Source organism: Clinocottus analis, unplaced genomic scaffold (assembly GCF_023055335.1).
Source record: "Clinocottus analis isolate CAN_PGR_092001 unplaced genomic scaffold, fCliAna1.0.p SCAF_19, whole genome shotgun sequence".
Classification (NCBI taxonomy): Eukaryota; Metazoa; Chordata; class Actinopteri; order Perciformes; family Cottidae; genus Clinocottus; species Clinocottus analis.
The window spans coordinates 14,496,192-14,522,125 of record NW_027175920.1 but is presented as its reverse complement, the minus strand read 5'-3'; the positions used below and the strand labels follow the sequence as shown (position 1 = coordinate 14,522,125).

Here is a 25,934-nt window from a genome sequence, read left to right as displayed (position 1 = left end):
GCCACAGGGTGTACAAACGAAACAAACTGTGCGGAATCAAAGACATTAGGGGAAACCTTTTTAGATAATTCTATAGACCAGTGATTCCCAAAGTCAAAGCAGATGGGCCGCGAGAGGCCATTTACAATAAATAAATAAAATGTTTTTAATTTTGAAAAAAAAAATTGGGGGGGGCTTTTACTTTGAAGGCGATGTATTAAGGTTCTCGCGTGTACTTCCGCAGCCTCACTGGACGACTTGCTGACGTGAAAGCACGTATTGTCATGTAGTTTCTGTTCTCAGCTGCCGCGGGTCGCAGTCGCTCCCCTCACAAAGCTTCACAGGCGCTCAGTCTACCTTCCCGGCAGGCTCGCGCGGCAAGCTCATCGTTGGATTGAACATGAATCGCGCATGCGCAAATCCGCCGCTGATGCCTGTCAGCAGAGAAGCAGTGGTTTGTCCCTAACAGGGACCCTTACTATTGAACGGTACCAGTAAAAGAAAAAAGAAAACTGATTTATAAACTATGTATGCAGGGCTCTCAAGTGTCACTCATTGAGCTTGACAGTCACTCATTTCGACCTTAAATCACGCCCTTCCGCCACACATCGTATTCCTCACGCTGAAAAAAAACTCCAGGTTATTTAATGTGCCGCAACGCGCAAACATGACTTACTCGTTCTGCCCTCACCACGAGCCGCTCCCCCTCCCGTGAGGAGCCACTCATCAGCCAATCAAAGAAAGAAATGGGCTACAGCCAATCAGAAAAATATATCTTTTGTATCCGGGTAAGATGTAATGACAGGCGGGACTGGAGCCGTCCGGCGGCGCGTATTTGTCGTCGTCATGGTGCGTCCTCATGACGACGGAGGGAGGGAATAGTTGCATCAGCCAATCAGCGAATCAAACTGCTGCCGATCACCCGGAAGGAGCGCTGATAGCGGCTTCATTCAGGCTGTTGTGGGACTACGGATACTACTATGAACCTAGACACCATGGAGGTGATGTTCACACGTTTTGTGACTTCCACAACAAGTTTAGAGCAGACACTTGTAGATATTGAGCAGGGAAGTAAGGAGTTTGATGGCATTTTCATCAAAAGGTGTTTTGTTTTTTATTTTGTCCTTGTTGGCTCCTGAAGCTGTTCTCCCATCCCCAAATAAATACAAAAAAACAAACGCAAAGTTGGATAGTACTCTCGCTCTTTCCTGTCCTAAGACCTGGTCAAAACATTAGGGTTGCAAATTTCTGTATTTTACTTAAAACGATTGATAATTGATAAGATACCAAACGCACATCTTTTTCTCAGTTTAAGTATTATTTGAACAATTCTAGCGTTAGTTATGTGAAACAATAATTGATGAAGCACAAACAATTTGAACGAACAGATTAATAAAACAATAAGGCTCTCGCTTGAAACGGCTGTTCTTGTCCGCCTGTCGTTATTCAACAAAAGGCACCGCCAAACAAAACGATGTCAAATGAGGCGCGGTTTGGGTGGGCCCCAGAAGATTTTCAGATTTTAAATTGGGCCTCGGCATTCTTGAGTTTGGGAACCACTGCTATAGACTATAGGTATAACCAGCAAAAAGCCATTAACCAACCTCCACAATGACGAGGTTGGATTGTAATTATCTGTAATCTCATATTCATGGACTACTTTATTGCCTTTCAATAGGAGTGCGGGGCGCCCCCCTGAATAAACCTCCCGCCCCCTGTAATTTTCTCTATAGCGCCAGATCACAAAATGTCATTTACGGTTCTCTTTCCTGTAGAACAGATTTACACCTTTTTCTGTTATTAAACAAACTAAACGGCCGTATTTTATTGATCGGATCTACACGACAGCTTGTCATGTATGTATCTACGTGGTTGCGCAAGTTCCGCCCCATGCGCACAGACGCTTGCGCGCATACAGGTGAGCACTGAGCACACGCACAGCAGCGGACAGAGAGCGTCGAAAAATATGTCGCGTGAAAAGTAGACAACTAAGTTATATCTGTGTTTTAAATGCTCCCAGGTTGAAAATGGCATCAGTAGCTCTCCTGCAAAGATCACCGGAGCAGCTCTCTGAACGATGTTCTCTGAACTGAAAGTGAAACGAGCCAAAGTGCTCGTGTCTTGCACCAACAATGAGCTGCTGGCTTCACACATTACAAAAGTACAAAGTACACGGACATAAAACTAAGTCATTAATAAATATCAGAGCCACCAACTCTCACGGTTTCGCCGTGTGACACACGCCGTTTCATGTTTTCACACGCTCACACGCCACACAAGCAATATCTCATGGCAAAAAAAAAGTCTGAGGCGCGTTCGTTAATTTTTAAACTCCAACGATAGATGGCGCTAAGGAGTGCATCTGTAAACCTATTCGCTGCATAGACATCCTATTTACCCCAAACGGACAGTCACGGTGGACCGCTGGCAGAGAGACGGAGGTATCGGGGCTCTCAAGTCTCACGCATTGAACGTGACTGTCGCTCATTACGGTCTTAAGTCACGCCCACTCGGCACACAGCTGTTCGGTGGCGCGTATTTCTCGCTGTCGTCGTCTCTCTCCCAGGTTTTTTTCTGCTGTTCAGTCTCGCGAAACAGAAAACGGATCTCAGATGAACATGGAGCATAAACTGAGAGCGGCCGTATCAAATCTACAACCCAGTTCATATTTGTAGAGGAAAGCTCCTGCATTCCTCTACAAATATAGCTCACTGCAGCCACTAATACTGATACAACCTGATGCTCACATATCTGCACTCATTCTGTTTTGTCAAAAAAATATTAGCTCATTGTTTTCCACAATGAGCTATTTAGTAGTAACTAAATATTAGTTTTGCACGTTAGAACGTTATTTTCATTGTTCTAAGTGATTGCAATTTAATAAGAAATTGGTCTGATGGAGCAACCTGGTTTACTTGAAAGTTATTGTAATTTCCTTTATTCTGACACTATAAAAGCACAGAGGGAGTCACAAAATGATGTTATTTACAGAAAAAGTTTGAGAACCACTGCATTAAGGGTCTGTGTCGTCGTCGCCCCCGCGGCCGCTGCCGCTGCCACTGCCGCTGCCACTGCCGCCCCTCCCCCCTCTGAAGTTGTAAACCTAGGGGAAACACTGCCTTTGTACAAGCCATGTACAGAAAAAAAGTCTTGCAAAAAGTACTAAATGCATTATAAAAAACAAAGGTTGAATATCCTGTTAACGCTTTGATTTGGCTGCAAAATATTTACTCAAATGCTTTGTAAGACTTCCTGTTTAATAGTGAACTGTTTTATCAATGACTTGTTTGTGACAGTCACAAGTTACAAAAATTCAAACCTTTTCTATAAATAACATAATTTTGTGACTCCATCTGTGCTTTTATAGATAACAGAATAAAGAACATTGCAATCACCTTTAAGTGATTGAAATTGTTCATATCTCTTGTGAAAACATAACTACTCATGTGGACAAACTGTTTTGGTGTTTGGAATTGGTTTACTAAAGGTCTTAAGTTCACAAAAGCAGTGGAATATATGAATACAATGGTAGATGCAGGTGAATTGTCTAATACCCAATTTTGTATTATAGGTTTTTAAGTAGTCAAGTGTAGTGAACTGTTTTATCAATGACTTGTTGATAAAACAATGACTTTCATCAAAAATGAGAGAGGGTTTGAGAAATGACTTCATACTGCAGACCAAGCTTCTTGGGATGTTTGCGCATGAAAAAATGATCTTACAACAGTTTTTTGTTTTCAAACAAAATATTGACTTTATATAAGAGTCAAAATATGTTATAGAAAAACAAACTCTTCACAATGTTTACACAATGTGCATGACCCAGTGGGAGAACGATGGAGGGGCACCTTGCTTCCATCTCAGAAGGATCAAACATCGAGCAAGGAGTGTTGTGAAGACTAGGACCACATTGACTTCATTTGGTGCACGAGTACGGTGTTCCTCTAGTGTTAAGCCAAATAATGGCCAAGTTAGATCTGGGTGGAATTGAGTTCTAAACATCTCACTAACAGCTCCAAAAACACTCACACAAAAGGTGGAGAGCTTAGGGCACAGCCAAAACATGTGCAACAGGTCTGCTGGCCGGTCCCTACACCGAGAACACAACAGATCAGAGCCAGGGTACTTTTTTTGCCAGTTTTAAGGTTGTGTAATGGGCTGTGTGTAACACTTTTAGCTGTATCAAATTGTGTTTCGCGGCAGTTGTATTCAAAATAATAGCAGTCCCACATCAATAGCAAGATAAATCACTGTTTTTGTTAGAATTTCAACTTCTACACTGCAAGTAACTTTCTAGAAGGTTTAAAAAAAAAAACAGACCCAACAGGCATGACGTGCATGCTGCTGATTCTGTGAAACTGAATCATTTACTGAAAGGGGCGCGTTAAAAAAAAATAGCAGTGCCAAGTTCAATTAGTGAGGTCATTGATAAAGTGAACAAAATAGGTGTTAAACAGGTAGCCCTTATTTAAGGATCAAGGCAACTGACGTTGCATGTGCTGGCTGTGCATTTGTCCTTGAAAAACAGAGTAAAATGGGTCGTTCAAGACACTGTTTAGAAGAAGAGCGTTCTTTGATTAAGAAATTAATAAAAGAGGGGAAAACCTGTTCAGCTAAAATGATATCAAACGCTTTAAAATGGCAGCCAAAACGAGGAAGAAAAAGAAAAACGACTATTCGAATGGATCGGAGAATAACCAAAATGGCAAAGGCTCAGCCAATGATCAGCTCCAGGAGGATCAAAGAAGATCTAAGATTGCCTGTGAGTACTGTAACAATCAGAAGACGTCTATGTGAAGGCAAGCTACCAGCATGAAGCCCCCACAAAGTCCTATTGTTTAAAAAAAAAAGATGTGCTGAAGCGGTTACAATATGCCAAAGAACACATTGACTGGCCTAAAAAGAAATGGTGTAATATTTTGTGGACTGATGAGATTAAGATTGTTCTAGTTTGTCAAACGTCCTGCAAACACTGAATTCAAGCCACAGTACACGGTGAAAACGGTTAGGCATGGGGATGTTTCTCGTACTTTGGTTTTGGTCCTATTTATTGCATACCAGGGATCAGTTTGAGTACATCAGAATACTGGAAGGAGTATTGGTGCTGTATGCTGAAGAAGAAATGCCCTTGAAATGGGTGTTTCAACAAGACAATGACCCGAAACACACCAGCAAGCGAGCAAAATCCTGGTTCCAGACAAACAGAATTCAAGTAATGTAGTGGCCAACACAATATCCGGACCTTACTCCCATAGAAAACTTGTGGGTTGACATAAAAAATGCTGATCATGAGGCAAAACCAAGAAATGCAGAGAAATTGTGGAACGTAGTACAATTGTCCTGGGCTGCAATACCTGTTGACCGGTGCCTGAAGTTAGTCAACTCCATGTGCCACAGATGTGAAGCAGAAACCGTGGTTATGCAACCAAATATTAGTTTATGATTCTGGAATTCTTCAGGAAAGTTGAATCTTCAAGCATTTCTTAGTTTATACATTACATTTTTGAGTTTGAAAAGAAAGATGTCAACACTGCTATTTTTTTAACTTAATATTTCTTGACTTTCTGTAAAATATTATCAAATTCAATTACTTACTTTTTCCAATTTTCTTGCTTTGAAATAGAATGTGCAGTGTCCCCAATGAATTTGTGTTCATTAAAAGACATTCAATTTGAAGAATTTTGAAGTTTACTCACCTTTTTAAACACACTACTATTATTATGAACATAACTGTATATAAAGAGTCTAAAATAGAGTCCCATTAGTCATTTGTTATTGCCACTCCAAGATCTGAACCACAGGCCATTTCTACATGTTGCAAGGAGTGTGGGTTGATATCGTTAATAAGCTTGTAAGTTTTGGATGTCAATCCTCTACTGTTCCGGTCCAGCTGTCAACATGAGATTCCATGGGCTTGTTCGGAAATGAGTCAAAAGTTTTTTTTGTACAAAGCTCCTGATCTGGAAGTAGTGGAAAAAAGATATAAACATATGATTAAATTTAATATGGGAGTGGGTGGAGGTTGCTTGTAGCCCAAAATGTCTCCTAAACTGAGCCCATATTGTTATTGTGTGATTTACTAGTATGCTTGTACTTAAGCTATTGCTAAGAAAAGGTAGGGCTGCACAGACCACTCAGCCGCGGTGGTGCCGGAAGTAAGAGAATTCTATTTGTACCCAGTCCTCCTGTCCTATAATTGACCTGTCTTCAAAGCAGTGAAGTAGCTTCTGGATATTGCATGCCCAGTCTTGCTGCTCCGACTACTTTTGGTCCCCCATATGAAAGAATTTATATTCTTATCAAGATCTATGAAAAAAGATTTTTTAAATCAGGATAGGAATATTTTGAAAGAGATATAAAAGTTTGGGTAATACTATCATTTTAACTAGGTTACCATGACCCACTAGCGATAATGGTAACGAGGCCTGGCGAGCCATATAATCTCTTTTTTTCAAATTTCTTCAAAAGGGTAATATAGTTGTTTTTAAAAGTCAAATGGAAGGAGTGCGTGACCTCAATCTCATCCCGGGCCACCTTTTTAAAGGGGAAAAGGCTGGAAGGGAGTGCCTCTGCTTCAGTGTTCAGAGGGAAAAGTTCACTTTTTTGCAAATTTAGCTTGTATCCTGATATTTCCCCAAACTGAGTCAGGATATCTAGAATATAGGAAAGAGATAAGGATGGGTCAGAAACATACATCAGCAAATCGTCCGCGTACAGAGAAACATTCAGTTCTAAATCACCCCGAGGTATACCCTTAAAGTCCTTACAAAGTCGCAGTGCCACTGCTAGGGGCTCGATGGCTAGTGCGAACAAGAGAGAGGAAAGAGGACACCCTTGTCTTGTTCCCCGTCCAAAGGGGAAGTATTCAGACTGTGTATTGTTAGAGATTACAGCGGCTCGGGGAACGAAAAGAGTAGAACTAGTAATGTGCATTGAAAGACAATAATTTATCCAGAGGAAGAGAAAAAAGGAGATGAGGAAAAAGAAGAGAAAGAAGAGCTCAGTGTATGCTAAGATGCCCCTCGCAGTTTAGGCCTATAGCAGCATATCTAGGAGGCAGGGTACTCCCAGGATTTTCATCTCAAATTTAATACTTTTAAAGACCTTTTCAAGACCACTTTAAATGAAATTTAAGACCAACATCGCACCTTTCTTGATATGCGTATGAATTTTAAAAAAGGAAATCAATCAAATATCTTTAATGAACAATGTATGTGCGTGCGTGTGTGGATACGTCTGTGGGTGCATCTGTGTGCGGTTGTAAAACAACAGATCCTACAGCCTTTGGAGCTCCGCGCTTTTTGGCAGAAATTTGTTCATCCAGTTTGATGATTAAAGGCATTAGACTTTGCCCAACCGGCATTTTCCCATCACTCATTGCCTCGTGCTGCTCACAGCAAACGATGACCATTTCCGTTGCACGCGTAAAGACTGTACTGTACTATAGGGCTGCAACTAACAATTATTTTATTAAGCGATTAATTAGGGCCCGAGCCGCTGACGTCAGACCGGCGGAGGACCTATTGAAACTGTAATGTTATTAGGGCCCGAGCCGCTGACAACGTCAGAGCGGAGGACCTATTGAAACCCAAATGTTTTTTTTTCTCGTTATTGTTCCTCATTGCATGGACAAACGACGGGCTCGGGATATACGTGAAGTCTTCAAAATTTCCACACCTCTCTGAATTGGCGAATTCCAATCTGATTCGGGTTTCAGAAAAAAAATTAGCTCCATAGCGCCCCCTTTAGTCGTCAGCTCCGGCGACTTTTGCCACCAATGACCAATTGACTTGAAATTTTGCACACATGTCCGGGTGGGACTTCTCTACAAAAAAGTCAATCATAGTACTAAGCGCCGCCTACTTAGATTTTCCGCCATTTTGAATTTTGTGAAAGTCTTTTTTTCCAACTTCCCCTAAACGCTTGGTCCGATTCTTACGACACTTTCTGAGGATCATTGTTGGCTCAATGTGATCAAACTATGTAACAAATTTTCTTTATCTCATTGCGTTTAGAAGATATGAACAAATTAATAACCTCTTAAGGGCGTGGCTCAATACGTAAATACCCATAACCTCCAATTCACTTGGCCAATCCTCACAAACTTTATATCATGTGTCAACAACGTGTCCCAAAACCTACCCAAATATTTTAACATTAGGGGGCGCTATAGTGAATCGCTCAATTTTGGCATTTTCCTTGTTTCCAGGCGTCGTACTTTAACGAACTCTTCCTAGAGATTACATCCGATTGATTTCATCTTCGGGGAATATGATGTTGACACCTTTGCAAATAAAAGCTATCAAAGGATTTTAAAAAATATCGAACTATGCGCGCAGAGCAGCGCCAAAGAGACGCCATTTTCCATGAAAATGGAAGTTGTTATAACTCGTCCCTACATTATGCAATCGCCTCCAATTTTCTCATATGTCATGACTTCCTGACCCTGAAGACATCCATATGGTAATTTTTAATCCTAGTCATAGTGCCACCTAGTGGCAGCAGGAAATGACATGTTTTCTACTTGTATACCCTACTCCTCACAATTTTGTCACTCTCTCAAAATGTGTCAGATGAGAGTTAAGACGTTGATAATGCATCAACTTGAAATTTGTACGGATCCGTTGAACGGCGTCGAGTGGGAGCATCACGGAAGTTCAATCTTTCGCCATGAACGAATAAACCTATGTAGCTCGACTACACATTATCAGATCCTTTCCAGATTCCACATGTCTGATGAGACTCCAGGCCTGAAGACATGTGCGGTCTAATTTTTAATTTTAGTCATAGCGCCAACTAGTGGTAACAGGAAGTAAAATGTTCTATACTTTGGCTTGCTTCTCTTAGTAGGTCAATCCGATCGACATCAAATTACTTCTACACAAACATAGGACTTTCATGAGGACATCCCCCAAAGCTTTTGATTTTTCGTGAAACGCCATTGCTGTAGCGACCCATTCTTCGCCGTCAACAACGAAGGTGCTTTTGAGGCACAAAGCATGCTCGAATCGTAAATAAACTTGGCACACACATTTTAAATGGCAAAGATGTAGTTGCCTGATGTGAATAGCGCCCCCTACAAATTTTCATTTAAGCAGCCCCAGCGCTACAATTGACCTACATATATGAAACTTGGTACGCATATGTACCACGACTAGACTTAAAATAAAGTCTCTTGCTCTAAAACGCTCTAAAACGCTCTAAAACGTACAGGAAGTCAGATAGCTCCGACTAAAAAACAGACTCTTTTTTTCAACACTTGACTTGTGAAAGCCTACAGCTTTCACACCCTATGACCGATTAAACTGAAATTTGGCACACATGTCCAGGTGGCTCTTCTCTACAAAACACAGATTGAAACCCTTAAGCTACGCCTACTTAGATTTTCCGCCATTTTGAATTTTGTGAAAAAACTATTTTTTCCCCAAATCTTCCTAAACGCTGTGTTCGATTCCCACAAAATTGTCTGTGGATCATTAATGGTTCAATGTCATCAAACGTATCAAAAGCTTGTTGATATGGCGACCCACATGCGTCCCCGACATGCTGTAGCCAGCGAGGGCCCGCTCACAGGTGCTCGCAGCTTTAATCGGTTGATTATTTTTTTCGATTAATCGGATAAAAAACTAATTTCTTCTCAAAAAACATTAATTTGCAACCTTTTATCACAAAAACAGAACTGACAGTGCCAATTCACAGTGTAAACAATCATAACAATAAAGAATTTATCAAAAATAAAGAAATACAAATCAGAAAACAGTATTTGTTGGAACGTCATAACTTGTTCTCTACCCTTACACACTCACAGACACACACACATTCACAGATACACACATTCACAGACGCACAACGGATAACTTACGGACTGCACTTTACCTAAACATGTTATGAATTAGATATTGGAGCCTAAATCCCAGCAACACTTCCTCTCCACAAAGCCACATATCAGACTGTTGAACACAGGTTTGTGTTCTGCACCTCAGAGGAGATATTTACGCATTGCTTCTCTTGAAATGAAGACATTATCTAACCCAACAGAGCGGCTCAAACACGGGGAACGAACGACTAGCTAGAGAGCTAACGACAACGGTTAGCCAAGCTAGCAAGCAACGCGACTACGCAGTGACCTTCTGCCTGCTGCGCTGCACTCAACTCAAGTTTGTTCAATACTCAAGCATCTCCGTGACTTCTTGAGGGGCGTAATAATCGTGCGACACAACTTATTAATTCGTTGTTGCAGCCCTACTATACAATACAGCTAGGAGGCGTCAGAGTCTCAGCCAGTTCAGAGCCATATACAAGGTTGCCTGATATTTTGGATGCAACGTTTGGGTGTACTAAGATTTGTTTTAACAACGAACAATAAACAAATGTTGTGGCGCCATATCAAATAAGAAAGCGGTAAAAATTAAGACTTGATGAACGAAATTTAAGACCTGTTGACAAAATGTAATACCTTTTTTTAAGGCCTTAAATTATGAATACTAAATGTAAGACTTTTTCAAGTTAAGACCTTGCGGGTACCCTGAGGAGGGTTGGGAGAGGAAGCCTTCTGATTAAATCACAGGGTGGATACCCACGTGAATCTAGAGGAGAGTTGTCTGACCCAACATCTGAAAGAAAGCTTTCTGGATCAAAGATTGGGGTTTTAACTATAAGCGCTGTCAAAAAGGAAAGTCTTGAGTCTACTCTTAAATGAGGTGACCGTGTCTGCCCCCGGATAGAAAGTGGAAGCTTATTCCACAGAAGTGGAGCGTCATAACTGAAGGCTCTAGCCCCCAACCTATTTTTTTAGACTGTTGGAACCACAAGTAACCCTGCATTCAATGAACGTAACTCTGGTTGGGTAATATGGCACTGTAAGCCCCTGAAGATATAATGGTGCATTACCGGTTAAGGCTTTATAGGTGAGAATGATTTTGAATATAATTCTAAATCTTACAGGAAGCTAGTGGAGAGCGGCTAATACATGAGTAATATGATCTCTCTTTCTAGTCGTCGCTACTACACGAGCTGCAGCGTTTTGTATCAACTGGAGAGACCAAAGGGCCTTGCCAGAGCTGCTTGATAATGAGTTACAGTAATCTAGTCTTGAAGTAACAAATGCATGGATTAACATTTTCTGCAACATTTTGAGACAGGATATGCCTGATTTTTGAAATATTACGTAGGTGAAAAGGCAATTCTTGAAATTAGTTTTATATGTGGACTAAAGGACAAGTCCTGGTCAAATAAAACTCCAAGATTCCTTACGGTAGTGGTGGATGCCAAAGCAATATCATCCAGAGAAACTACATCATTAGATAATTGATTTCTGAGGTGTTCTGGACCGAGTAAAATAACTTCGGTCTCATCAGAGTTCAGCAGCAGAAAGTTACAGGTCATCCAGATCTTTACGTCTTTAAGACACGCCTGAAGTTTCGACCATGTGGATTTCACCTGGCTTAATCGTTAGATATGATTGAATATCATCGGCATAGCAGTGAAAATGTATTGACTGTTTTTTTAATATTATTTAAGGGAAGCATATATAAGGTAAATAAAATTGGTTCAGGTACAGAACCTTGAGGAACCCCATAACGACCAGCAGTGGTCATTGAAGCTTCATTATTTACATAAACAAACTGAGATTGATCTGAAAAATATGACTCAAACCAGCCTAATGATGTACCTCTAATACCTATCAACTGGTCTAATCTCTGTAATAAAATGTCATTGTCAATGGTGTCAAATGCAGCACTAAGGTCTAACAGGACAAGTACAGAGACAAGTCCCTATCTGATGCAACTAAAAGGTCACTAGTGCCGTCTCTGAGCTATGGTGCTTTCTAAATCCTGACTGAAACTTCTCAAATAAACTATTTGTACGTAAAAAGTCACTGTTTTGCAGAAAAGTGCAAAAGTGAAGCGCTGTCAATACTTTCTGGATGCACTGTAGGATTCCTGAGTCTTCATTGGGTAGTTTCACACAAAATGTCAACTGACACCTGAATTGAACATTCGCAGTAAAAGGCGGAGCTCGACACAGACTCCACAGACTGTGATCTCCTGTTAGAAGCACATAGAAGCACTCAGAGAAGGGGGCGGAACTTACAGAATCTGGCCAATCTAACAACAATAGAATCCAATTCCTGCTCCATTCTTTCGTGGAGCTGTTAATAAAAAAACATCCGGAAAACGTAATATTCTGGGTACATGCCCACTTCAAAGCGGGGGCGGACCCCATAGGAAAACAAAAGCCATCCTGTCTGTTTTGCTTTGTTTGCCACCTATTTTAAAATGTCTTGTTCAGCTGCTCAGCGCTTCGTCCCTCTACAATCACAGACAGTGAATCGGAAGAGTGATGCTGACATAGGAAATGTAAAGCTAATATAAACATTCCAATATTTGGTTATTCAGCGTAAGTCATATCATCATCCAATATTGAACAATCTTATCGCACATTACTGTTTATCTTCTTCATCATGCAGGCCTGATGGCCATGAATACAAATATGAACCTGATCACCAATGGCCCTCTTTTCTATTTGGAACAGAGATTATTAAACACCATTGGTTATGTGAATTGTAGTACATGCATAGTTTGCCTACTTTGTGTTTTTCTCGTCTACAGCAATGTTAATTTAATTTAAAGGAAATTGGATCCTATTTATGTACTAATGACATTTGTTTACTTCTCTCTCAGAGATCAGTAGATCATCAACTATGGAAGAAGACCTCCCAGTACTTCATGATTCTGCCAAGAACTGCAGCATTTCAGTAATAGGGGACGAAAAAGAAAAGGTAAAAGACTTTGTCTTTAAGCATTTCAGAGAAGTCACGGATGGGTCACTCTTCAATAATGCAGAAGAATCTTCTATTAAGGAGCACGGGAGTTCCACCAAGAAGGATAAACCAAATCTGAATAAAGCCCATTGTAAAATTCAGCAGGGGGCTGTTTTCTCTGGAAAGATTCTGAGTTTTGGATGCTCTGTGTGCAAAGATGATTGCACATTTAGCCCCAATGACCTCCTCAAACATTTTCGTGCAGCCCATAGAGGAACCCTGCCTACATACCCTTGTGACCTGTGCAGTTTTGTCACAAATGAGTTCCCTGCTCTTCAACGGCATCGGATTGAGCACAGGAATACTCTGGTTGCATGCGAGCTCTGCAACAATGATGTTCAGTACTCTCTGCTTTTGCTTACCAGACACTACATCATGTGTCACAGTCTGAATGGACAGTTTACCTGTGACTGGTGCGACTTCACAACTTTGGACGCAGGTACATTCGTCCAGCACATCCATCATCATAATGAGAGTCCTTGGAAGTGTTCGAAATGCAGACATATCGGCTTGAACGAGGAGGATCACCTGAAGCACATGAAAGCTCACTCAGGTACATTCCCCCACACTTGTCAGATCTGTGGATTTGGTGCAGTAAGAAGCGAGTATCTTAAGAAACACACAGCAGCTGTTCACAAAGAGGAGGCCGAGAGAAGGAATGTATTGAAGGTAATAGACGACAGTGGCAGCCCAGCAAATGCATCTGCGACCTTAAAACTTTTGCTGAAAAAGAGTGTTGAATCACAGGAGGCTCAGAGAATATCAAAACTGAACTCTCTGCCTGTGAGTTTACCCAACCAAAATGGCAGGCTAATCAAACCAGAGATATCCGTCGAGGAGGCCCACCACTATGTGGATTCAAAAAAGGAAAACAAAAATTTGGGAAAAGGCTCTCATAACACAGAGCAGGCAATGGCAGTAATGTTACAGGAATGTGAAAACTCTGCAATTTCTGATGCTCACACCAATCCTAATAGTCTGACGGTTCTGATGGTTAAGAACAAAATCTCTCTTCCCCCCAACTGTACAACCAAAGTGATGGGATTCAAGATGGTTGATGGCAAAAAGCATTTAGTTCTCAAAGTAATACCAACGGCAAAACAAGATTCATCCCCTCAAAACCATTCTTTGATTGAAGATGTGGGCTCCTCAGCACCAGATTCTGTGGTGGATAAAATTAGAGTTACCAATGAGAATGGGGAATGCTCTAACAGCAAGAACTCAACATCCCATTGTTTTGCCCTTTCACCAAGAAGTGAATGTTGCCTACAGATGGATCAAGGTGATATTATGGCAGTAAAGGTTAAGATTGAGGAGGAAGAAACCTCTGTTTGCAACCTTGATTCCATCCCACCTAGAGATGATGTTGGAGAGCCAACTAATCCTTTAATAAGTAGGTATTCCACTTGTGCAGATACATTATATCCTATGACAAATGAGTTTGATCATGCGGGTGACCAAAGTCACCCAAGTCAAACAACCTGTTCAGAGAGAAGTAAGCTTGATAATAACACTGATGCAACCTGCTATAAGGGTTCTCAAAGTAATACTTCAGCAGTGTGTGCCGGTAAGGTCATTGGTTTATCTTCACTTTTAAAAGTTGCTGAGGAAACATCACTTTCCAAACCAGTTTCCAAAGACACTATTGAAAATTGTGGGGCTGCAGATGAGTTATTGATGACTGATTCGGACGCAGACAAATTAATTGATCAACACAAAGGGAACTCTCTCTTTAACATTATAGAAAATGACAACCAATCTCCTCATAGTGCCTCAGAAGAAACGGATGGGTTAGGAGCTGAGGTCAAACATAAAAACATTAAGCAACATTTTAAAAAGCTTTTGACTAACCCAGCATATCCATCAGAGTCACCCCTGCCCACTTCAGGTTGCCGCAGCGATACGCTCATGGGCTGCACACAAAATTCACCAAATCAAGAAGTATTTAATTTTCACAATTATTCCAAGGAAACATTTGTCACGACCCAAAACTTTGACAATACGTCTGATCATTCAGCAGACAAAGAAAGCATTTGTGAATCATCACTGTTTAGCTTGACATTGGCCGAGTCTCCAGAGCTATTCACAGAAAGTGGCAATGAAGACTCAACTCAAAGGGTCTGCGAGAGTGACACTGAGGTTGATGAGTGCATAGCTAGTGTTGACGATCCTGCCACTGAAGACGAAAATCCTGAGTCAGTGCTCCAAGACTTTAATATTATCAAAATTGAGGAGGAGAGCATTCCTATATCCAACAAACAGTCAGAAACAAAGAGTAGTTCAAATTGCTGTGGCAGTTTTGTGGAGGAACACTCAGATGCAATCATTACCCAACAACTTCATAAGGAAAGAGTTGGATCTTTAAGTGCAAGTAATGATTCTTTAAAACAAACAAAAACGACTCTACGAATTCTTCAATTGCCAGAGGGCAATCAGTCAGTACTTCTGAGAACTAGTGAGAATCAATTTGCAGTTCCGGTGCAGGTCAAAGGCACTCCAGGTTTCAAACTGATAACAAATTCTGCAAATCCTCAGATCAATGTATCTTATATGAAGCCAGGGTTAGAAAGATCAAGTAACCCTACTGGAGTAAGCCTTTCTCAAAGCAACAGGAGGCTAGTTGCATTATCACCAGAGGCAGGAGCTGTTGAAAAAGGAACAACCCTTCTCTCTGCTCTTCAACAAGGTGCTGGCACCACCTCAAATCACTACCTTATCAATAGTCCAGGTTTTAAGGGTCCAGTACTCTTCTCAAGCACACCACATAATACACCTGACAAAACGGCAAAGGCACAGCCAACTTGCTACTTGGTCCAGAGGTCTGTTCCATTTGTTCAGACCCCCAGTGCTCCTGGGCTCAGATTGGCAAGTACACAACTCCAATTGAACTCAAGGCCAGTTCTGGCCATGCCCGTAAGCTCTGCAGACAAACCCAGCACTTTGCACACTGGTCGCCAGGCATTCTTGCTCCGATACATTTCTCCACCCAAATCAAGCTTACTATTGAACAACCAAGACACAAAGACTGGGACTCGGTGCAGCCAATCCAGTGAAAGCACTGGAAACAAAGTAATATTTAAACTTGTCACTCCTACTCTTACAAGTGGCGCTCCCACATCAAGCAGTCAACCCTTGTTTTTGTCCACCAGACCTCAGACCCAGTGTTTTCTGTTGGCGTCAAACAAAACAAAGAAATTGTTCCCCCTACAAAATACTGCACAGAAAGATGTCATGGAATCTTGCATTTCACCCTCTCGGATGAATGTAAAGGTACAGTCTTATGAAGCAGAGAAACCTATCCTGGCCCCAAGGTCAATTCGGCCTCCAAGCCAAAGGAAAAGGCGCAGGAAAGCATTATTTGACGAGCTTCCAGCAACGGTGCATAAAGCTAGAAGACTTTCAAATAAAGCACTGACTGAGAAAGAGACTACGGTGTTATGGAAGCCTGTAGCCAAAGAAGTTGAAAAGAGACTAAGGCTTGCCCCATTCAGTTCGCTACAGCAGATCAAATGCCCTCGTAGACTCCAACCCGTTGTTGTGCTCAATCATCCCGACGCTGACATTCCCGAAGTGGCCAATATCATGAAAGTAGTTAACAGGCACAAAGGTGCTGTTACAAAGGTCTCTCTGTCTCAGAAAACAATCCAAGCTCTCTCTGAGCATGGTGGTCTGTGGGGGAATTCCTCGACCAAAGGTGCATCGTCTCACAGGGAGGACCCAAGACCTCGGCAAGTTGGGAGTTCTGTCAGGGAGCGATTCCTCCTGAAACTGAAGTTAAGGAAAAAAAGCAAAAAAAAGTATGAGGTAGTAGATACTCTGTCAGGTTGTCGAGAAGAGTCTGTGGTGTTTGACTGCTGGTTTTGTGGTCGGCTCTTCAACAACCAAGAAGATTGGATTGGTCACGGCCAGCGACACCTCATGGAGGCAACTAGAGACTGGAATAAACTCTTCTGAAAAGTTTTCCATCCCCTTTTTAAGATGGGATATTTTGTCCCTTTTGAGGTGGGACAAATGGTTGAAGTTGTATATTTTTTAATGACCTTTCACATTACTTTTGTTCCCTTTCTGTTCTTGTAAATACATATTCTTAAGTCAATCATAGTTTATCTTTTCTGGTAAAATACATACTGCAAGCATGTTATCATGCATGCACAGGTCAAATTGAACTGTGAAAATGGTACACTGTAACTTGGAGTTGTGGTAAGAGCACTGGCTTAAAGAAAGGGAATATCAGCATAGGTTGTATGTAGAGCTGGTTTAAATTACTCAGGTGATTTCATATTAATCTGGTTTGTTACTTTCGCTCAAATTCTTGTCTAGTTTAAGGGATTTTTGTATCTTCTTTCTTTTGTATCGTCTACATTTGAGAATAGGAAACTATTTGTATAGCTTACCGCTCAAGTTTTTTGACAAATTCCTTTGTTTTACTCTTGTGATTATATGGTCCAATTTCTTTTCATTTTTGTATAATATTTTAATTGAATGGGATATAATTTTATCTGCAGAATAGTTTAGTTTGTCCGAATTTTGTCAACTTACAGCGTGCAGTTAAACTAGTTCTTTGATTTAAAAATAAAATAAAATATTAACTTCGAAAAGAAAGTCTTACAAATAGACAATGATTTTACATTATACTTTTACAGAGAAAATGCATTGTTTATCTGTTAAACTTTGGCTTTAACTGCATACTGGAGTAATACAAGATCAACCCATTTTACGCCCTGTGCAGTTTCCATGCAACAATCTAGTCAATTTCAACAGTTGTGTAACTACTTAAGAAGCCAAAGATGACATGATGGCTGGATTCTTCTAGTCCTTTATAATTGGAATTATAGAGGTTGATTAATCATACCCCAGGTCTCAATAACAAACACGATCAACCATGGTTAAACAAGGGCTGCAACTAACAATTGTGTTTATTATTGATTTAATCAATGACTCGTTTGACCTATCAAATGTCAGAATATAGTGAAAAATGTATTTCATAAAAACCATGGATCAAATCCCAAAGACATAATAGAAGGGAAACGCAGCAAATCATCTCTATTTAGAGGCTGGAACGAGGCAATGTTTGGAATTTTTGCTTGAAAAATTGGGTCAAGATTTGTTTGTTAAAATATTAGCCGGTTGACTTTTTCTGTCGGTTGACTGATCAATAAATTGACCGCGTTGGCACTATAGTTCAAACATTACTGTAAATTCTCAAATAATGGTAATACCTGCTTTTATTTGATAATTTACAATAATGTGTTTGACCTATATAGCTGTAGAAGTTGCTGTCAAGTCAACCTGTGCACTTCCTGTAGGTATTTCACATTAAAAGTCTGTTGGGAAAAGAAAGATTATGCCGTAAGAAATCACTGAATGACTCGAGCCCTGTGTTGTTCTACCATCATCTAATTTTTAGGAACTTGGATCACTATTATAACACATTGAACCTGTGTTACTGCTGATAGTGCTGATTAGATTAAGGACATCAGTAGTTTTTATAATGGGAGGGGTTGGCTGGATCACCCCAGACGTACGAAATGCAATTGCAAAACTTTCTAAACTTTACAAGAATCAGTGAGGGTTGTGAAATGGCATGTTTTGACATCAATTTGCATGCAAACTCCCCAGATAAAATCACAGGAAAAGGCATTCCTTATTTTTTATGTTTCAGTAAAAGGTTTCTTGTTCATATTCAATACTTTTAGAAGTGGTGGTTTAGAAGATGGTTACTTTAAAAACAACAACTATTTTTTGATTTATACTATGTAGACATTTTAAGTGTAGTGGGAGCTCTGTGTTTGGACTCTGCATTGACTTTCACCTGATATTGCATTAATGTTGTACTATTAATCTGCTCACTGGCATCAAGTCCAGTATGATGTACATACATTTGTTTTATTGTTACATTTGACATTTTTGTTTTTCATGCCAACAGGACATGGACCGTGTTTTTCCCCCCATTGTTTTAATGATTGTATCACATGATGATCGAACTGTGGAATTAATGTTTTATTCCGTTCAATATGCAAGTAACTGAACAATGCAAGCCATTCAAATGTTTTTATATTTTCAAAATGGTTCTAAACAGCCAGCCTCCAATTACTGAAGTTCTGACCTCGGCATGTACTCCTTTTCATCAGCATTTGCTAAATGTTTTAATTTCAATCAACCACTCCAATCAACTATGTGGACATTTTGTTCTACATTAAGTGAAGTCCCAAAAATAATTTCTCGTTAAAATTAAAATAACTCTTTAAAATGTAGCTTGAGTAGTAGCTACATCCACTCATGTGTGAGACTTACCAAGTGGAACCCAAACAAGCATTTGACTTTAACTTGCTTCGTGGGGTGTTCTCTTCCAAAAGGAATTGTTCAGCATTTTGGGGAATTTTGCATACTCCCTAAAAAAAATTTCCCAGAGTGAAGTTGAGATTATTGACATGTCATTACAGTGCTGGAGCCAGTGTGGGAGTTAGCTTAGCCTAGCATAAAGACCGGAGGCAGGGTGAAAGCTAGCGGTAACTGTTTTTACGGAGATAAGCTACGCCCCCTTTCAGGTGCGAGAAACGTGCCGCGTTTGGTGCGACATGTTAATGTATGTAATATTGATACCCATCTTCTTGTCTCGCTGTCATAAAAAAGCAAACAAGCTTATTTCACACTATTTTGAGCTGTTCCTTTAATCAAACCAGTCTAACCAGCTGTAGAAAAGCTAACTTTGTCATAATGTCCCTTCTTCCAGGATTGTGGCGTTCCCTTTTTATAGATGTGATCATTCCAACTCAGTAAATTTGCAAATTAACAGTTCTCAAATTGCTGTACATTATCTTGTTATGGGTGGGGGAGGGAGTTAACGTTGAAACATAATACGGTTCAGTGTTAAAATTCTGTTTAAAGAATTTAAACTATCCCCTAAAATATTCTTGCGGTTCATAATACTCTCCAAAAACTGGTTTTGGTTAACATATACAGTACTTTGAAGTAAAAAAAAAGGTGTAAAGTAACTAAAGGTTAATAATCAACCTTATGTTGAGGCATAATCATTTTTTTTTTCATGTTTTTTTTTTTTTTTATATTGCGCTTTGTGATGCAAAATGGACTAAAGTGACACAATTGAGTGCTTACTGGTTATATACAGAGTTTGAAATGATCACAGCCAAATGGATGCAAACACTGAATGAACTCCAGATCTCTTCAGTTAGTCCGAGTGGTTCTCTGACTGGTTTCTCATATATGACTGAAATGTCCAGTTTGTCATTTCATCTGTCTTGTCCGCTCGTCCCTTCATTGCTCTCAGGCCAAAGAACTGTTTGATTTCCTCAGAACATTTTGAAAAGTGTTATTAGGATTTTTTTTTTTAAGTGACTATGAGTTCTGTACTGTTACAATCCCAAACCACCTGTTGTATGAGGGACAATACTAGTTTGGCAGTTTTTCTCTGGTGGGAGTCTCCAATGAAAAGCGAGCAATGATTTAAAACTGTTTAATACAAAAAAGACCACTTCTACAGTTCCGCCTTTTGCTGCTCCCCTCAGATCTCCACCCTTCAATGCTGAACTTCTCATGTCCAAACTGTTCCTGTCCAGCGGGTTGTTCAAATCTTTACTGAATCTTTCCTCATGCCAAGTGCCTTGAATATCCTTTGGCAGGTCAACAATGTACTGTATTCTTTTGTTCAACTTAGTTGTTCACTCTCTTCTAATAAATGTGCATACCTAGTGGAAATTAGTGGTGTTTTTTGTTGTTGTCGGTAATAATGGTACTGGTTTTTGTGATAACCCAGTTTCATGTGTATATGCTTTAGTGACTGTCTTCTTCACCATGTGCCTTTATGGTGCTGATGTTGAAAAGATCCACATGGGGGCAGCGCAGGACAACATCACCAGATTTACCTGAATTTCACTGCACTGACTAATCTTCCACTTCATGCTATAATTTACCATTCAAACAGGGCCTAAATCATATCCTGAAAGTGTTATTGTTGGAATACTGTAAATAAATCTGAGCTAAACCGGCTGCCTTGGAGTAATGGGTAGATGGACTGAAGGCCACACATTAGTGTGGGTTCTTATTTTTTTTAAATGAGTTCACATAGATCATGTGCTCATCCGTCTTATAAATGACTGATGAAGCTGGCTGCTTGTAGATACAGTTTATAAGGCACACGCCAGGGTTAAGAAGCTCAAACTAACGCAGTCTGATGCAGCCACTTCTCATAAACAGCATGAGCAAAAACTGAACATAAGCTCTATGAAGAGGTTTATTTACTGTAAGAGAACTCCATTGGTTTTATCTATGTGGACCTAATACACTGGCAAGTGTGTGTACAATCTTGGATGGAATGTTATACAGGAGAGCACACACCCTTTATTTAAAGTGCAATTTTGTCGATTTAAAAACATTGACTGAAAAACTTAGGTTTCAATAAAAGGAAAACCACAATAGACCTTGATGTAATAAAGTGGAATTAGAATCTCTGATCACGGTCCTGTCTGAAATTGAACGTGTACATTTTTCTCCAGAGTTACACTAATCATCACGTTATGCCAAAATACATAAAATGATTAGACACCAGCTGTAAATGATACAGGGCCTTCATTGTTGCAGAACTGTTTGCAAATGTGTGTATAGAGCTGCTGGAACTCTTGTTCTGTGTGCACGCAGTCAGATTAGTATATGTGAAAAATATATTTTTAATTTTAAAAAAATCTGATTTATTTGATCTGTAGCCGATGATATGCACACACACATCTTGGAGATTCTTTTACACATTAAAAAATCTGACTACTCGCACGCGAATTGAAAGGCTGTTACGCAACTCCTCAAACAGATAGTTCTGCCAGAGTAATGGCCTTTATGAGAGAGAGATGTGCGGCCACAGCACGCTCATACATAACATGTATTTAAGCTGTATGTCGTCTGCTTTATCTCTTTTTCCACTGAACACACAAGGTACAAAACATCTGTTCCTGTATGCCCATCAGGCACCTCACAGTTTGGTTTAATATATTGACAAAATACAAATAATAAATAGGCTGAATTGAGACAATGTTTCTAAGATGCATGGAATACAATAGTAAAACAAATGAATAAATACTGGACAGGCTAAAATAAGTATTTTTTATTAGCAAGAGAAGTTTAGGTCTAATGGGGGAACCAGACAAGTTAAAGTGTCACTCTGCTGCTCACTTTACAGCAGTTTATACCATATAAACATGGAGGCCTCCATATATTCCATATGTAGATATGAAAGTGCTCATTGTAATAAAAACACAATGTTTCGGTTGATTATACACTGATGAAAACAGGATTTTATACTCATAATATTACAACTGCCAGGCTGAACAAAAAAGGAATGCTTGTACAATGAATGCCAATCATTTTAGCAAACATGTCAATATTCAATGAGATGACTGCATGAAAGAATATGTAAGTCAAGCACAGAATACTAACTATTGTTGAGCGGTGATGTGATTTGTGTTAAGGCGGATGACTGAATGTGGTGTTAATGCTCGCGCCTACATTACCATGCATTATACGCATGCTTGCTATCATTGTCTATACTTGTATTACATGTAGCGCTTCCTCAATGAAAGTGCCGCTAACTGAAAGTGGTTTAAAATCAACTGCTCTTATTAATAAATATGTGAATATGAAGAGAGATTATATATATTAAATGATCCAATACACCCACATTAATTTGTGTTGTGTAATAACTATAAAATATTAGAATGATTGGGGATATAACGTGTACATGTAGGTAGCAGAGGCAGTGCAGCAGAAAAACTGGCACATAGCATGGCATGTAGGCAGGTGCAGCCAATAGGCCAACGCAGCAGGAAGACAGCCAGGTCTGCGGGCTTCTGTAGGACTTTAAAATAGGTCATGTTCACATCAGGGACGTCTGCATAATTTTTCTGACTCCTCTGCTACTGGAGTGGTTGAGGCCAGTGGCCCGTGACTGTGGAGGAGAGCTCTCTGTGGGGGATGGGATGTATGCAGGCGACCTCTGCATGGAGCGTTACCATTGTCAGAGACGTTGGACGTGAACGCAGCAGCTGACTGAAGACAGGCGGTGCAACCGAACGCGGAATTAGACATGTTCTTGTGAGGCCAGTTGGGACTTTTCCTCAAGGCCTCTTCTTGTAAGAGCTCTCTCTCCCTCTCTCTCTCTCTCTCTCTCTCTCTCTCACTCTCTCTGTCTCTCACTTACTCTCTGTCTTTCTTTATTTTGGCAAAGCTTTTTGGGTAAAGTTGTTCTGTTACTCCCTGTATTACACTAAACATATTTTACAACGGAGATCAAAATGTTCCAATTAACTTTCATGCGCTGAAAATGCATTTTGTAATGTTGAAGCTCTAAGACGCAAATGCAGACAACTTCCAGACTGGACAATGTAGCAACTTGTCAAAATCAAGGTAGCCAAGCTCTAGGCATACTTTATGGTCTATTTGACGCTAAATGCACTATAATTTACTAAATGAAAACATGCTGTATTGATGAAGAGATTGAGACAAACTCGTGTTTCCAATGTTTACTTACTCAGAAGAAATGTGACTTGTGAAGAATGTCCAATATTTACTCCAAAGCAAAATAATGCCCTGTGGTGCGAGACATCGACGGAGCGCGCCAACGCCAGCTGGTTCAATGAATGAATGAATCTTAGCCTCTAAACTGCTGAGATGCTAATGGTTTAGGGATATCGAACTGCTGTAAAGGGATCAAACTGCTGTAAACTTATGAAACTGCTGTAATTGATCTTCTCTCTATGGTGTTGTACTTCAGCCACAGCCCTCATTCTTCTTATTTTACTTCAGCTACAGAGTGGTAAATTCTTCAGTCATGTTTCTGATTATCATCTTTTTTTAGTTGAACTTTTTATTTGGCATTTTCAACAGAGCAATCCTTGACATTTAAATACAGGAACATAATAAAATAAATAGTAAATAATTAAAATGGTACTATTAGTCTCAATAGTTTTAGCTTATTACGAGTATAAATGCTAATCTTTACATACATGAACATCTACAAAAACAAATGCTTATACATATAGGCAACCATCCACATACATACCCACATAGCATACCCATTTGTACCTTCCCACTTGTATATACTTTTACACAAACACTCCACAAGGAGGGTTCAATGAGGACTGAATAGCTAAATTAACTACAATTAAATTATATATGCAGTAAATATATAAAATGAAATAAATAACTCAAATGAAATAAAAGACACTGAAATAAAAGGGAACTCGTTCATATCAGAGCAGGATTTACAAGTTGGCTTAGCAGTGCTATTCGAGTGGTACAGCTCGGTTTTATAACCACACCCCTCTCAGTTGTTCAAGCATCTAGAATGTAACACAAGTCCATCTTCTTTTGAAGGTATCTATTGTCATTTGTAACTTTGCAGTAATTTTTTTCCATTGTATGAACCTGTTTTAATCTCTGTCTCTACTGAGTTATGGTGAATATCAATGGATCTGAGGGTACCCCCACTTGAATGATTTATGAATTTTCATTGATATTTTTCCGAAACTACTGGACAGTCCCAAAAGTTGTGTGGAATCTCCTATTTTTCCAGATTTTCTCCAACATAATGAAGCCAAAGGATCCTTGACATATGAAGAGATTAGAATAACTGTATTGAAATATCCTTTAACAGAGTGCGTTATATCCATTTGTTTTAAATGTTGATTTTATTAAAGGATTTTATGTCAATAAAGGGGAATGTTAATATAGATATACCGTTTGCTGTGCTTAGTTCTATCTGGGTCCATCTTGTCTCCTGGTCGTTTCCAATCCATGCCACTATAGCTGAAGATTTGCGAGGCCCAGGCCTCCTTTATTTTTGGGCAGAAGCAATGGTTTGAGCCTTATCCTGGGTCTCTTATTCAGCTAGATGAATTTTGAGAGTAGTTTATTTAACATGTTCAAACTATGGCCCGTGGGCCTACTGCGGCCACGCTACGTGGTCACTCGCGATACAGGAAACCTCTCAGATACGACTTCATGACGCAGAGCCTTACTGAAGTAGCAGGAGTAATGTGCCAGGAAAAATGTCTGATGTTGAAGCTGTATACAGGACCTACTCTCTCAATCTCAGGTGGCATAATTACCTTATTTGATTCATTTTGTGATACACCTCACCTCAATGTCAAAGAAAAGTAGACATTAGGAGGAAATGTTTTGACTATTTGACGCAGCCTCAGTCTCATGAAATATTGCATCAGGGTCGTGAGGCGCATTTCTAACTGGGTGACTGCTAGGGTGACCAGACGTCCTCCTTTCCCGGACAAGTCTTCTTTTCGAGACTTAAAAAATGTGTCCAGCAGAGATTCCAAAAACGTCCAGGATTTTGCTTCGTTGGATATTTGTGTTTCTCTGGGTCTTTCACAAACTATTTATTACGCCCTTACAAGTTTTGGAAACGGTCTCTCCCTTAAGTTTCACTTTCTTTCGCGAGCTCTGACTTTAGAGAGAACTTGTAGAGTCATTGGTCGACCTATCTCTGTGTTGCCAGATGCACAATAATTATCCTCCAAATACGAGCGTTTTGAGCTTTTGGTATGATACTTTGCCATTTCCAATCTGTCAACACAGAGCACCTTGTCACGACCACTAGTTGCATTGTTTACAACAGCAGTTTGCTGTTAAAATAGGGACATGATAAGGGCTGCAACCACAAATCGATAAAAATCGATTATTAAAAAAGTTGGCAACGAATTTCATTATCGATTTGTTGTGTCGCGCGATTATTACGTCACTCAATGAGTCGCGCAGAATTTTGAGTATTGAAGGAAACAGTTGAGCAGAGCGCAGCAGACACAAAGTCCAGGAGGTTCTGATGCAGCCCTGTATCCTCTCATATGTTACTGCATAGTCTCGTTGTGTGTACAATAACTCAACAGCTAGGCTAACCGTTGTCGTTAGCTCGCTAGCTAGTCGTTCATTCCCCGTGTTTGAGCCGCGCTGTCGGGTTAGATAGCGTCTTCGTTTTTAAAATACCGCGGAAGCTTCAAGAGAAGCAACGCGTAAATATCTCCTCTGAGATGCAGAGACTGTTCAACAGTCTGATATAATGTGGCTTCATGCAGAGGAAGTGTTGCTGGGATTTGTAGTTCGATATCTAATTAAC

At 40.0% G+C, this 25,934-nt stretch overlaps 1 protein-coding gene across 2 annotated transcripts in view; it reads left to right on the top strand.

Annotated features, from left to right (window-relative positions):
* The window catches only part of si:ch211-214e3.5 (zinc finger protein 518A), a 29,852-nt gene extending 9,334 nt beyond the window's left edge, over window positions 1-20,518 (top strand). The window contains exons 2-3 of one of the 2 annotated variants that reach the window (XM_068583309.1): window positions 12,663-12,760; window positions 13,242-20,518. In XM_068583309.1, the coding sequence (XP_068439410.1) occupies window positions 13,340-16,756 (3,417 nt within the window). In that variant the 5' untranslated portion in view covers window positions 12,663-12,760; window positions 13,242-13,339 and the 3' untranslated portion in view covers window positions 16,757-20,518. Of the gene's footprint in view, window positions 1-12,662 lie in introns of both variants that reach the window. The other variant, XM_068583308.1, reaches the window with a different exon arrangement.
* Window positions 20,519-25,934: the final 5,416 nt, after the last annotated feature.